At 33.1% G+C, this 16,305-nt stretch overlaps 1 protein-coding gene and 1 pseudogene across 1 annotated transcript; both read left to right on the top strand.

Annotated features, from left to right (window-relative positions):
• The first annotated feature begins 3,792 nt into the window (after positions 1–3,792).
• On the top strand, positions 3,793–4,206 carry LOC114080217 (trafficking protein particle complex subunit 2-like; annotated as a pseudogene).
• Positions 4,207–12,547: 8,341 nt separating this feature from the next.
• On the top strand, positions 12,548–13,537 carry LOC114080207 (olfactory receptor 2W1). The gene has a single exon (XM_027921794.3). It carries the CDS (start codon positions 12,548–12,550, stop codon positions 13,535–13,537), a length of 990 nt encoding a protein of 329 aa, XP_027777595.3.
• The last annotated feature ends 2,768 nt before the right edge of the window (positions 13,538–16,305 follow it).

Here is a 16,305-nt window from a genome sequence, read left to right on the forward strand (position 1 = left end):
TGACAAGAACTTATTCCCCTGTTGGTGCAAAGTTGGCCTATGTGGCAGTTTCTGGACTTTAGTGTCTTGAATTCTGTAAGATGATATGTCATGCATCACCTCTGGCCTATCATGACAATTATATGTAAATTGGCACATACCTGCTATAAAAGCTATTCTTACTGAGCAATAAAGCAGATACTATTCTCTGAAACCATCTCCAGAGGAGTTTCTCCATGCCATTAAGCTCCCCACGGTTGATGCTGGAAGAGCAGGCCCCTCAGCAAAGTACATGAATAGACACTTTTCTAAAGAAGAAATAAAAATGGCCAGTTACATAAAATAATGCACAACATTACTAATAATTAGGGAAATGGAAATTAAAAACATCCTGAGACACTACTTTGTACATGTTATCATAGCTATGTTCCAAAAACTAATTGTTATCAAAGATATGGAAAAAGTGGAACCCATCTACACTGTTGGTAGGAATGTAAATTAGTATTGCCATTATGGAATCAGCATGGAAAGAAGCCAATTTAAAATTAAAAATAGAACTACCATGTGATTTAGCAATTCTACCACTTTATATCTGAATTTAAAATGTTGAAGTTATCTACACAGGGTGAGATGGGAAGCCAGAGTCTGGGGATGTCCAGGATCACACTTTTTCTAACACCTCTTTCTTTCAGGAACTAAGTAGAATCCTATTAATTGCTTCCAAAGAGCAGTGCCATCAAATACCGACTTGCCTCCCACTAATTTTCACTTCACAACTGTTTGACCACTTCAACATAATTACAATAGGGACCACCCTACCACATGAATCTTTGGAGGACACAAACCTTAAAGAAAAGAGGGATAGTAAAATGTCATGTCCCTTTCTGTTCCCAAAAATCTAGCCAAGTTAGGAGATAATGAGGACAAGCCTGGGATGGAATATCCAGATACGTATTATCTTTAAGGACACTGACTTTCCCTTATGCACACTGGGAACTATAGCAAGCTAATGTTATCTGTAGAACATTGATTACCAGAATAGTTGCTCCTTGAGTTGCTGGTTATACAAAGAAATCAAGCAAGTGCTGCTGTCATGGATTCTGTAGCCTAATGTGTAAAACCCCTCCCTCAATGATGAGTAATACAAAACTGAGGACAGTTTGGAAGAAATACATTGTACTCACTCAACTAGTTGACACTGGACAAAATGCCATTACTGGAAATGCTATCTGTTCAACCTATTCCACTGGACATTCCCATAAGCATTTCTCAATAAAGTCTATATAAGGCAATATAACACTTTTTGGTGTTCTCTTTGGTCTCCTGGCAACCTATACCACTACCCTGGCACACTGAGATGTAGATATTTGTCTACAATGTACACATTTTTAAATAAAAGTGGTGATTATGGGCATCCTCATCCTGGTTCAGATGTTAGAGAAAAAACTTTAATGATCCATTCAGTAAGATGATAGCTGGGGAATTTTCATATGTGGTCCTTATTATATTGAAGCACATTTCTTCTACATCTAATTTTTTTGAAAGTTTTTATCATGAAGAAATGCTAAATTTTATTGAATGATTTTTTCTGCCTCTATGTATATGATTATATGGGTTTTATTCTTGTTTCTGTTAAAGTCACATACCATATTTATTGATTTGTGTATGTAAATCATCTTTGCAACCCTGGGAGTTTCAAAGGTTTCAGTTCCTGGTTACTTGACCCTGTCCTCTCAGGCCTTTGATGAGTCAGAACATCACAGCAGGGAACATGTGGTGGAGCAGGATTGCTTACTTTATGTCAGTCAGAAAATAGAGAAAGAGGAAGGGGCCATGAGCAAAGTGTAACTTTCAGAGGCATGTCTTACTTCCTTCAATTAGGCTCCATCTCCTAAGTTTTCAACATGTCCAAATAGCTCATTAAAAAATAAGCTCATCAATGGTTGGATCTATTAGTGATATTAGAACCCTCATTATCCAATTACCTCCCCCAAAACCCAAAGCTAAACACTATTGCACTGAGGATCAAGCCTTCAACATATGAGCTTTGGGGGACATTTTAGATTCAAACCATAACAAATTTCATCATTCTAAAATTGCCCAGTACAACTTCTTTGTAATCTCCCTTCCACCAAAGTCAAATGTGCTTTTCATCCTTACAGTTTTTCCAGTTTCTTCATGAATAGAATCACAATGTTCACCATTTGGAATCTGACTTTTTTGAGAGAGAGAGAGAGAGAGAGAGAGAGAGAGAGAATTTTAATATTTATTTTTTAGTTTTTGGCAGACACAACATCTTTGTTTGTATATGGTGCTGAGGATCAAACCCGGCCACACGCATGCCAGGCGAGATTTTAGAAAATAAAATGTTATTTTTTTAATATTTTTATGATATCCCAAATTTTCCTCTTGGCCTACAAAGCCTAAAATATTTCTATCTAGCTTTTTAAAGAAAATTTTTCCTGTTTCCCGATCTTTCACATGGATTTTATTAATTCATTTTTTTCCTTTCAACTGTATATGAAGTTTTTTTCTCACAAGTCTTTGATGAGTAATTGTTTCCAATTTTTAATAATTTTGGATTTTTCTCTTAATGGACATTGCTGAAATTTTTACCTTCCTTGAAAACTTTATCTTCTAATCTAATCTGTGTAGCTCTATTCATTTTTGTTTGTTTGTTTGTTTCATTTTATTTTATACCAGAAATTGAACCCAGGGGCACTTAACCACTGAGCCACATCCTCAGTCTTTTTTATTTTTTTTATTTTGAAACAGGGCCTCACTAAGTTTCTGAGGTTTGCTTTGAATTTGCAATGGTGCTGCCTCAGCCTCCAGAGATGCTGGGATTATAGGCTCCATTCCATTTTCTCAGTCAATTTAGAAGTTCCTTAAATGCCCTGCCAGAGGTTTTGGAACTCACTTGAAAATATATTTTCTGACAAAAAAAATGCTTGGCCAATTCTGAATATTTTAATGTGATTTTAACAAGTTTAATGATTTCTAATCTTCAAATAATTTGATATTTCAATTATTTTGTCATCAAGAGTTATAAAGAAACATAGGTCAATGTTTTCAAAGCCCCTTTGAGTTATTATTGATTAGTATTCAATTTCTTATTTCTTCATTTCATACAAATCTAAGTCTTTGCCACCTGTTTAATTTCAACTATAGTAAAAGATAAAGTTTTTCTATTATCATTTGGTACTTGTCACAAAAATTCAAATATCTTTTCAGTTCACTATTTGTTCAATTAGTCATTCCATCTTTGAGCTTCTTTTATAAGCAACTTAGACTTCCTTGAAAATTGAATGTTCTACTTAAACTTATTTTTTCTATATTAATTTGATGTGTTTTCTCTAACTTATTAAAAACTTTACATTTTTCTCCATTCAGAGAAGAAATTCCTGTGGTGATTTTTTTTTCTGTTTACATAAAGCTAACTTCCAACTCTTTAAAAAAATCCAATATGCTGGGCACAGTGTTACATGCCTATAATCTCAGCAGCTCAGGAGGCTGAGGCAAAATAATTGCAAGTTCAAAGCGAGCCTTAGCAATTTAGTTAGGTTAGGCCCTAAGCAATTTAGGAAGACTCTGTCTCAAAATTTAAAAATTAAGAGGGCTAGGGAGGTTGCTCAGTGGTTAAGCACCCTTGGGTTCAATCCCTGGTACAAATAAAAAACAAAAATCAAATATGGCTGATATTACCACTGAGTACTGCTCCTGGAGTCCCTGCTGAAGCGTGGTGTCCACCCTGTGAACCAACTAGCCTTTTGGACTTTGGCATTTAGCTACAGGAGCCAAATATTGAAGATAATGTCTAAAAGCTTCTACTTTGCGATTGTTGGCCACCATGACAATCCAGTTTTTGAAGAGAAATTTTTGCCAGCTGGGAAAGCAGAATCCAAAGATAATCAAGGTTGTCTGATCCAATTCATGGCTCACACTCCTCTTGACCTTGTGGATGAAAACATGTGGCTTTAGAACAACATGTCCTTGAAAACTGGACAAATTCAATGTGGCCTGTGTCAATATTTGTTGCTGCAGAATATATGACATTTATTATACTTCAAGATATAAGTCAAGAAAATGGAATAAATAACTTCTTTACTGATGTCTATGATTTATATATAAAGTTTGTAATTAATCCATTTTTTAACCAATTCTATCTCAACAACTGCATTTGACAGAAAATTTCAGTTTCTTGGGAAGAAATACCTTTTAAGCTAAATGCAGAGAAATTCTGAAATAAACAATGTCACCACAATGGATTATACTCAGGAATGTATATATTATAAGTAATATATACATTTGATTAAATAGGATGGAAAATTTTTACTTGTGTCAGTTTTTCTAAATCTAAAGAAATTTGTATTTAAAATTGTTTCATGACAATTATTAACTTAATACTTGAAGTTATTTACAAAGTATTATTTCTGTAATCTTAATATTTCTATTTTAAAAATGAGAATAAAATTTGGATTTTCCTGATTCAGAGAGTTTGGTCAGAAATAGTTCATTTAAAAGTTTCATAGTCAATATTTGATAAACAAACATAAAACTAAAAGGTTCTCCAGAAATGAATTGATAGCACAATTGAAGACGTTATACATTTGAAGAAGTTATAAAAATTTATAGTATGCAACATTACTTAAGAAACTGAAATAAAGGTTTTACAGTGGTAAATGTTGTGTGCCTGCCTCAGATGCCAGGAGTATGATATAGTTCTAGAATCCTGAACTCACATATGTAAAATGAACCACCATTACAGGCCCACGGGGAAATATGTTGCCTCTGTCACCTTATGCTCCTGTATTTCCTTTCTCAAGATAGCATATTAAGGGTTAAAAGAGCTTGATGACATCTGTACTTGTAAAAAGTTGTAATGCAATTTGAGAAATGTTGTTAAAGAAAAGTTTGCATCACATTAGCATTCAGTTGTTTAGATGTACACTGGAAGGGGCCAGGAGTGGTCTCTTCTGTATTATAATAAGTGTGTATAATTTGACAGTAAAATAATGTTTCTGGAAAATCAAATATAATGAAATTTTCTGTGCTGAATGTGAACAAGAATTTTGTTCGATTCCAAATAACTTTTGATCAAGGAAGTCTAAACTTGGTCTTGTATCCTGTGTGAAGTTGCTACTACCTCCTTCTTACTGTATTTTATTTCTTAAATAAAGATGTCCAAAAAAGATGTAGGTATAGTTAAACCAAGGGGATAAAAATTATGCATACTGAAAACTAGAGAACTCTGATTAAAGAAAATGGAGAATACAAAAGGAAAAATATCCTGTGTTCATAGTTTGGGAGAAACATTACTGTGAATATATCCATACCACCCACAATGGTCAGCAGATTCACTGAAATGTCTACAAAAACTCCAAAGACATTTGTCACAGAAACATGAAAAAAATCCTAAAATCAGAATGAAACTATAAAAGATCTTGAATAGCCAAAGCAAACTTGAGCAAAAGAGCACATCTGAAGGCATCACAATACCAAACTTAAACATACTGGATAGCTATAGCAATCGAAGAAAGAACTGGCAGAAAACAAATTAAACAATGTGACAAAAGCCAACCCAGAAATAAATCCATCCATTTACAGCCAAATGATTTCAAAAAAAAGTGCCAAGAATGCACAATGAGGAAAGCAGAGTCTCTTTAATAAAATGTCTGTATATGAATGAAATTAGGCTTTTCTCATACCATTTATAAAAATTAACTGAAAATAAGTCAAAGACTGAATCATAAGATCCAAACTGCAAAACTACTGAAAGAAAACATGGGGGGAAATTTCTATGATCAATGCTCTTGGAAATCATTTTTTGAATAACACCAAAGCAGAAGCAACAAAAACAAACATAGAAAAACAAGATTACAACAAACTAAAAAGCTTCTGCACATCCAAGAAAATAAACTACAAAGTGAAAAGACAACCTACAAGTTAGGAGACAATTTTTGCAAACCATGCCTATGACAAGAGGTTAAATAACCAAAATATATAGATATATGAATCAAAAACTAAAAAGGAAAAAAAATTAATAATAGCCTCATTTTAAAAAGACAAAAGACTTCAGTAAACATTTTCAAAAGGTAAAAGTGGTCAGGTATATGGAAAATATTTACCTCTAATCACTAACATTTCTCAAGAAGATATAAAAATAGTCAGGTACATGAAAATTACTCATTACTAATCACCAGAGAAATGCAAATTAAAACCACAATGACATATTGCTTCACACATGTTAGAATGACTATCATCAAAAGGACTAAAGAGTATTGGCAAGAATGTGGAGAAAGGGAACTCTTGCATTCTGTTGGTGGGAATGTAAATTGATAGTCATTCTGAAAAATATTTTGAAATTCTTCAAAAAATTAAGAATATAAAATACCATGATCTAGCACTCCCACTACTTGATATACAACCAAAGGAAATCAATATGTAAAAGTGACTTCTATACCCATTCATTACAATATTATCCATACAATATAGAATCAATCCAGTGTCCACCAGTCAAGAGCCACCCATGGACATCATAGCTAGTGAATAGGAAAATCTGATAACTGGTAACTTCCACTAGGAATCCTGCTGGTTAAGACCACCCAGATTCATGTGAGCTCCTATTTAGTTCTGCCAAAAAAGTCCCACTCAGCACCGGAGAAGACCTGCTATAGCCACACAGCCTCTCAGAGATGGATGTGACCTGATGCCAATCAACTTGTTGACTACAAGACTCCACCTCTGAAACCTTATCCCTGCCTTTGATGTACCACCTTAAATAAACAACTGGAGCCATTTTCTAACTGTTCAGCTCCAGCTCCTGTGTGGGCTGGACCTATTATGTGCTCTGTATTTTTAAAAAATATTTATTTTTTAGTTTTAGGAGGAAACAATATCTTTGTTTTATTTTTATGTAGTGATGAGAATTGAACCCAGTGCCTCACGCATGCTAGGCAAACGTGCTACCATTTGAGCCACATCCCCAGCCCTGTGCTCTGCATTTAAAATTATTTTTCTGACTTTTCCTCTTATCTCTTTGATATTTCAGACTTTATTTTCTCAGGTGGTTTATTGCCTCCTAAATGGGAAAAATTACTCTGGCAAGGTATTGGCTGCCTCACGATATCCACCAACAAAGAAAAAGTGATACATATACACTGTAGAATACTATTAAGTCATGAAAAAGGAGATTCTGTCATTTGTAACATGGACAGATATGGATATCACATTTAAGTGTAGCCATGCACAAAGAGACAAGTACTGCATGATCTCACCCATATGTGGAATCTAAGAAACTGATCTCATAGAAGTTGAGAATATTAATGGTAGTTGTCAAAAGCCAGGAAAAGTAAGGGCAGCAAATAGAATAATTTAGTACGTGTAGATCAATCAAACTAGAACAAGACACTATGGTATACTACTGCATAGTAGGGTAACTGGATAAAAATAATATACTGTGCATTTCAAAAGACCGGAAGAAAGGATTTTGAAAGTTTTCACTATAAAAAAATTATCTTTGAGGAAATAGATTAACCTGATTTAAACATGCATTGTATACCGGTATTAAACACTATATAGTATCTCATTAATATATGCAATTTTTGTTTTTATTTATGAATTAAAAATAATATTTCAGGGAACAAAAAAAATATGTCAATGTAACAGAATGAATGGGGGTGGGGAGTTTTGGTTTGGATTAGGTAGTCAAGAAAGGCCTCTTTGAATAGATGGCATCTGAAGGATGTTTGCAACAAAGGGTGAAACTTGGAGATACAATCTTCAAAGTAAATGAAGTCAATGCAAAGACCTCTTAAACTCTGCATCCCTAGAATATCAAATGGTACAAGAAGAATGAGAGAAGGAAAAAGGGATTAACGGGCTAGGCATAATGCTTCTAGTAGTCTGGTAAGAAATCTGATTAGACATTTTGAAAAATTTCAAACTGGTAAAGTGAAAATATTTTTTAAATAGCATGTTTGATGGCCGTGTGGAAAATGGACTGAAGGAAGCAAATTAAATTAGAGAAATAAAATAAGAGGTTATTGGATAATCCAGCAAAAGAATAGGGTGGCTCCATTTCTGCTAGTAATAATAAAAACTTAAGAAAAAACCTAAAGTTTGGAATAATTCCTATTTTCAACATGAGGGCAGATAAATAACACATTGATTTCTAGCCAGTAGATAGATATTGATGTCATTTAATACAATGAATAAGACTTGGTGGTAGAAAGTTTGGGGCAGGGAGAATCAATTTATATTCCATGTATGTATAATATGTCAAAGTATATTCTACTGTCATGTTTACCTAAAAATTTAAAAATTGAATACAAAAGTTCTTTATTTTAGCAATATTCAAACTCATAGTTTTGTTACACATCCAAATGTGAGTGAGATGAGAAAATTGGAATTATCTATTTGATATGGGATTTAAAGCCTTGAAATATATACAACATTATCTAGGGGGACTATAAGATAAGGGCATAGGAATTTCAGGACTCAGTATTTCCAAAACTTCTACACAGCCTAGTTTTTCTGACATGCAGCCAATTGTGGGAACACTGTTAATTACTTATGAAAGACATTTAAAATGAAGTTAAGAGTGAAAGCAAGCAAGGGGAAAAAGTGGACATTAGGGAAGAAGAAAAGAACATCAAAGCAGTTTTAAAAGGCATTATAATCCAAGACAAAAGCACTGCGTCACAATCTAAGTAAACCAATTTCTGGATAACAATGAGAACGTTTCCAAAAATTTGCAAGAATCTAAATGATTCCTGTGTAATTCTCCAGAGTAGCAAAACCTTCGCTTATAATCACAGAATTCGAAGCAAGAGATTAGGAAAGTCACGTGCAGGAATATTCTTAAAATAGAAACATATGCATGACCATTTACATACATTTTTATTTTGCAAAAAAATGAATATTTACTCAGTTGTACTTAAATTATAAAATTCAGTTACAACTTTAAAGCAAACTTTTTGAAAAATAAAAGTAACAGCTGCATGTATAAAACTTGACTAAGGAGAAAGAAGAAACTGAGTGAAACTGAGATCATGTGAAAAGCTTAAATTATCTAGATATTTAGAATCTTGATACACAAAGTATACCAATGATTTTTTATGACCATTATTAACATTTAGAGAATACATACACAAATATACCCATACACCATACATATAATATACCCAAGATTGGTTAAAATGGATAAAGTGATTTTCAGATGCTTTGTCAAATACTTGTGCTAGCTTTCCCCAAAAATGATAAAAGCAAATGTTTGAGACAACACCACGAATACATTGAACTAAAAAAAAAAACATATTCATTTGAATGCTTACTATGTGTCAACAAGTATTGTCGTATTTTACATATATTAATCTTATGTAGTCCTTACACTAAACCTTTAAAATATTACTATTACTATCTCCCTGTCATAGGTAAGAAATCCAAGATTAATATATGTAAAATATATGTCATATTTTACATATATTAATCTTATGTAGTCCTTACACTAAACTTTTAAAGTATTACTATTACTATCTCCCTGTTGTAGGTAAGAAATCCAAGATACCTGTCCCACTTTCACAGAGCTGATAATTGTAATCAAAGATTTCAGCCCAGAAATTCTGTCCCCACAGACTAGCCACCTAATCAATAAACTATCTCAAATACAGAATATACTGATTATTATCACCAGCAAATACCTAAAACTGCTCAATGATAAGTTGTCCACATTTGAATATATCATGTGTCAGTCAATTTATGCTCATATATTTTATTAAACTGTTGATATTAATTTTAATTCATGCAAATCTTTAGAGTACATATTTGTTCCAGGATCCAGTGTTTGAATAAGTGACCTCTGAGAGAAGAACAAAACTAACTCTCGTAGGCACTGAAGTATTTGTATCACACCTCCAGGTAACCAAGACAACTGAGTAAAAATATAAATATTATGGTCCTAAACATACATCTTAGAGTAAAAGTGCTTGGAGCTTGAATAGAGATAACTACTAGAAGTAACTTTTCTAGATGATATCTGCTCAGAGCAAGTTTATTTCCAAGGCCAGTATGTGTGCTATAAATATTTTACAGAGCTAATGTTTGCAAACAATTGTTATTTGTATTATATTTGCTACCCAGAAAAAGCTTCTGAAAAATGCTCTCAGTTCCCTGCCTTTAACTTTCCTTTATATTATTTACCTCCTAAAACTGTATATGTGAAATATGAGGATATGATGCAATTCTCCAAACATTTCTTTAGCTGGCCTTTTCTATGTCACCTTAGGGAAGTCACCTGGAGGAAGTCCTGATTTAGATAATTTTTTATCATCTGAGTTTTTGGTGGTGTTACAAAATGTTGTTCAATTCTTATTCTGGATTGTCTACTTGCTTTTCATGTTTCTCTACAATCAAGACCTATGTGCAGGCTCATAAGGCAAAATAAGCAGTAAGAATTTATGACAGTTTCATCCCCTTATTTGAAGTCACATGTTCAAGGAGGAGTCCTGCTGAGAATTTTCACCTTAATAGGCTTTAGGAAAAGCAGAATTCACACAGATGCTTCAGAGAAAGCTTTCACATTGTTGGCTGTACTGTGGTCATGAATTATAACATGAAGGGATCTGTCTCTGGATCAGGGTAACATTAATCTTTCATTGTTCTTCTTTTCAGGTATATATAACAGGACTCAGTTTGACTTAATTATATAATTAATTAAGGCTTGTAAAGCAATTTGTGGGAAGGAAAAAGATCTTCAATTGTATGGACTAATTCTTCAGATTTGCCTTGCCTTAGGATGTCTGAAAATATTGTAAATCTCTGCAGAGAAATCTTCCCTTTTATCTTATAATAATGAATAAATCTAATCTTTATAGGGGAACATAAAGCTATTTCTTGATTTGTGATTTTAGACATTTTGACCAGCAGAAATACAAAGAGAAAACAGATGAAAAAGAAATATTTTATTCTTGAATATTTTGGAGCTAGAACTCATTTTTATCTGTTTATAAGTATAATAAAAATGTTGAAAAGTTATTCAAAGATTTTCATGTAAGATTTTGTTAGGCAGAAGGAGTTTTATTCCTTCCTGAATTAATATATGGAGCCTTCAGTGATAATGAAAATTTAACAATAATAGCATTAAACTGGCTTTAATTTTAGAAGAATTTTCATTTTTGCCTTTATGTAATTAACTGATGACCTACTATATTCAGAAGTTAGTCACAATTATACATACCAATGGTGTCTGTCAAAATTAGCACTAAATTATTCATCCCCCCGAGTCAGATAGTATAGTACTCTAATGATGTTTGACTGCTTCCAACACATTTTAGATTGTTATTCTCTTTCTATCCAAGTTTTTATAGAGGGGAAAACCAAGCCCAGCAGTGCTATATACTCTGTCTGTGATCACACAGCAGGTATAAGCTCTTACACTTGGTGCTATATGGATATAAGATATCAAACAAAGAAATTATGGGTTCTGAAATCCCTCCTTAAACAAGAAACATTGAAGAGGCAGCCTAAAGAGCAGGTAGAAGTTACACAGAAAAGATGACGGGTTCCCAGGACTTTAGATGGGAATGAGCTCTGACATATTAAAAATTGAGAGAAGGCTAGTAGTGAAAATGGGTAACATGATTTGTGAGATGTTCTAGCAAGGACCAAAGTATGCAGGTACAACAAGGCTATCAAGAAAAATTTAGAATATTTTTTAAATGCAAAGAAAAGTAGATGACAAGCTTTAAGCACATGGCACAATTTTATTTAATCCTGTAATCATGTAAAGGCTTAAGACTGGATGCAAGAAGTGAAAACTAAAGCCAGAATTAAGAAGAGAGATAACAGTGGCTTAGATTAGAGTAGTAGTGGTGGAAATTTTTTAAAGTGAGACGAATGAACATATCTTTGCATTCAAATTTACCAGAGTTAGTGAAGAAAATTATTGAAGATGAAGGAAATAAAAGGGTCAAGGATAAATGCCAAATCTCTTCTATAACAAATTGATATCAAATATGTTATTTGTTGAAATATGCAAAAATAACATCCTCCCTACTGCTGACATTAGACTCAGATTTTACAGGTTAATTCTCTGTCCAACTAAAACTAAAAATGTTCTAATATATCAAACTAACAAGTTTTATAGAGAATCATAGGTCACCTCATTTTAAGACCATATCATGCTAGGGATGTGGCTTAGTGGTAGATCACTTGCCTAGCAAGCACAAGGACCTGGATTCAATTCCCACCTAGAACTGCAAAAAAAATAATAATAATAATTCCAAACTTCAAAATTATGCACATGAGAAAATTAAGACTGAGTTAAGAGTGGTTTCATGAAGGTCATCTAGATTTTAAGACATCTACAAACTAATTGCCATAAAAGAACCCATAACAAATACCAAAATATTTTGTTGTAATTTTACCCTTTATCCATTTTTTAATTATTGCCCTAATCTTTTTGTTTAATTCTGTATTTTATCAAATTTAATTAATGAGTGTTGACAAATATTTTGTTTCCCCCTTCCCTTTTTCCTCTTCTCACCTAGGATATAGACTTTGTAGAATTATGGTGGGCCAAAGCAATTATAGTTCTTCATTTGACTTCATTCTGCTTGGCTTCTCTGACCATCCCAGACTGGAAATGATGCTGTCAGGAGTTGTCACCATCTTCTATTGTATCACATTGATGGGAAACACAGCCATCATTCTTGCATCTCTCCTGGATTCCCACCTGCACACACCAATGTACTTTTTCCTCAGGAATTTATCTTTTCTAGATCTGTGTTTCACAACCACCATTGTCCCTCAGATGCTGGTCAACTTATGGGGACCCAAGAAGACGATCACCTTTGTGGGTTGTATCATTCAACTCTATGTTTACATGTGGTTGGGCTCCATTGAGTGCCTTCTTCTGGCTGTCATGTCCTATGACCGTTTCACAGCTATTTGTAAGCCTTTGCATTATTTGATAATCATGAACCCTCGTCTATGTCTCAAGATGATTGTCGTGGTCTGGAGTATTAGTTTGGCCAATTCTGTAGTATTATGTACACTCACCCTGAATTTGCCTAGATGTGGAAAGAACCTTCTGGATCATTTCTTGTGCGAGTTGCCAGCTATGGTCAAGATAGCTTGTGTAGACACCACAGCAGTTGAAATGTCTGTTTTTGGTTTAGGCATTATCATTGTTCTCACACCTCTCATCCTTATCCTTATATCCTATGGTTACATTGCCAAAACTGTGCTAAAAATGAAGTCTAAAGCTGGACAATGCAAAGCAATGAATACCTGTGGATCTCATCTCACTGTGGTGTCCATATTCTATGGAACTATTATCTACATGTACCTACAACCAGGTAACAGTGCCTCCAAAGATCAGGGTAAGTTCCTCACCCTCTTTTACACCATTATCACTCCAAGTCTCAACCCCCTCATTTATACCTTAAGGAATAAGGACATGAAGGATGCACTGAAGAAGCTGATGAGAGTTCACCATGAATCTATGAAAAAAGGAACTGGGAATCATAGAAAAATATTAGAGCAAATAAAACAATGAAATATATTTTCTAATTATCTTTAATTTTTACTGAGGCAAGTAATTCTTATAGATTTTAAAACTTTGTGGATACAAACAATATTAGAACCATTCTGCTTAGCTTTTCTGTCTATAATCAGTAGGTTGCCAGGAAATACACATCACTTTTTTGTGTTTGCTTGAAATATAACTCCAAAGGACTATAACAAATTTGAATGCATTTAATTTTTTCTAAAGCTCCTCAGAAGCTGCACTGATTGTTTTGTATTTTTAATACTAATGATTACATCTTCTAAAATAGACCTGAACTAGTGCTTTTGTATACATTTTGTACATTAATTTTTTTTTACCTTATGTGGTGCTGAGAATCGAACCCAGTGCCTCACACGTGCAAGGCAGGCTCTCTACCAATGAGCTACAGCTCCAGCCCATGTACATTAATTATATACAATGACCTAGCACATTAAATTTTTGTGATGTCACTCAATATGTTTGGTTCAGATAATTTTAGTGTCTTTTTATATTGCATTATCATGAAGACTCACCTAAAACTATTTACTCTGTGTTCAGTAAAATATCAATCTTTCATAAGAGGTCTTTGTTATATCTATTACTATGTCTATTACTACTTTATTATAAAAAGAGTGAAATGGAAAATTAAGGAGTTTAAAGGTAATAGACTTATTTCTTATTCATTTATGAAAAATTCTACATTTGTCTCAACCTTAACTGAAACAATGACTAATTTGTAACTAGTTGTGAAGCTTTTGAGATAGATCTATAAAATCATGAAATGGGTGTGAATTGAAAAATGTGTAAGATTTACATGTAGCACAATTTCATAAAATGAATCTTCTGATTTCCATGTATCAAGATATGTTTAGCTTTTGTGTGAAAATGTGACTCTTTAAACTTTGAAGTTTTCTATGATCTAATGACACCTTTCCATAAGATCTCATATTTTGTCATTGTAATGAAGAGATTTCAGATACTTTACTTACATTAAATATTTTATCCTCTACCATTTGATAATTCCTGAAATAAGAAAGGAATCTGGATAACTTCTTATATAGTCAGAACACAGTAATGGCTCACAAAATATGCTAAATATGATATAGTTGATATCCTTGCCTTCATATAACAGCTCTTTTAATGTTGTATTCAGAAATACTTTAGCAACCAACAAAAGTTGTCTATAGAAAGGATCTAAGTTCTGTGGCCCTGGTGTATTTTTTCTCATATTTTGTTAGATTTATAATTAATTAATAATGTTCAGAGGAGCCAGGTGCAGTGGCACACCTATAATCCCAGCTGCTGGGGAGGCTGAGACAGGAGGATCAAGCACCTCATCCACAGTGAGGCACTAAGCAACTCACTGAGACCCTGTCTCTAAATAAAATATAAAATAGGGCTGGGATGTGGCTCAGTGGTTGAGTGACCCTGAGTTCAATCCCCAGTAATGTTCAGAAGAATATTAATTCATTTACTAACTTCAAAGATCTAAGTATACAAAAGATAATAGCCAGAGACTTTTAGAAAAATGTATTTCATACCTGTGATTATTTTTGACCTGTGTCTACTTTTTCTTGGTTCAAGTCTCTATATTTGGACTGAAATTAAGCCAATATTTCAAATATTTAATCTCTATCTGAATTAAATTTATAGGTCATTATAGAAATTACAATATCCTTTAAATATTTTGAACTTCTATAATCAGAATCTCTATACTGATCTCCCATTTGTGAAATAATTTATGGATTGAAAAGTGATAAAATATGATTCTCTTTGATGAGAAGTTTTTTTCTGACCAATGTATCATGCCAACATTTATGAGATTCACCACACATGCTTTGACCTCTTTAAAGTGTTTGAAACAAATGTATGTACAATGGTTAAAGAATGAAACAAGCATTCAACTGGGACTCAAGACTATAACTGGAATTTTCTTTACCTTGTTTAAAACATGTAATATTTCTATGCCTTTAAGATTAAAATGGGTTACCAACTTCCCTTTTCCTGTGATGTCTTTCACTGATTTAGTGTGGCTTTACTATTTTTATTAGAGATTTATAGTTATATGTAGCTGGGTTCATCCCAACAAACTCATACCTGCATGGAAATTTATTTCAGTTCATGAACCACCTTTTCATTTCCATCTTCCTTCTCTTCTCCCACTCTCCTTCCTCTACCCTAGATTTCCTTTTAATTTTTATTTATTTTTAGATAAACAAGCAAAAGGAAGTCATGTATATTAATTTGTACTTGGTTCTTTGTTATCTTTCCCTCCCCCTTTCCTTTATTCTACTCTAGCTTCCATATGAGAAAACTTACAACTTTTAAGTTTGGCTAATTTCATTTAGCATGAATATTCTTCATTTATATCCATTTACAAACAAACAAATGTCATAATTTCATATTTTATTTCATATATATATATATATATATATATAATATATATAATATATATAAATCACAATTTCTTAATACATTCATCTGTTGATGGGCATCTAATTTGATTCCCATTTAGCTATTTTGAATTTAGCTATTGTGAATTGTGCTGCTATAAACATTGATGTGGCTGTGTTGCTATACTACACCAATTTCCAATCTTTTGGGGAAATACCAAAGAGTGTAATAGCTAGGAAATATGCTGATTTCATCCCTAGTTTTGTTTTTTGTTTTTGTTTTTGTTTGTTTGCTTGTTTGTTGAGAAATCTCTGAACTGCTTTCCAGAGTGGTTGTACTATTCTGCAGTCTCACCAAGAATGTATAAGTGTACCTTTCCCCAT

This window comes from Marmota flaviventris, chromosome 6 (genome assembly GCF_047511675.1).
Source record: "Marmota flaviventris isolate mMarFla1 chromosome 6, mMarFla1.hap1, whole genome shotgun sequence".
Lineage (NCBI taxonomy): Eukaryota > Metazoa > Chordata > Mammalia > Rodentia > Sciuridae > Marmota > Marmota flaviventris.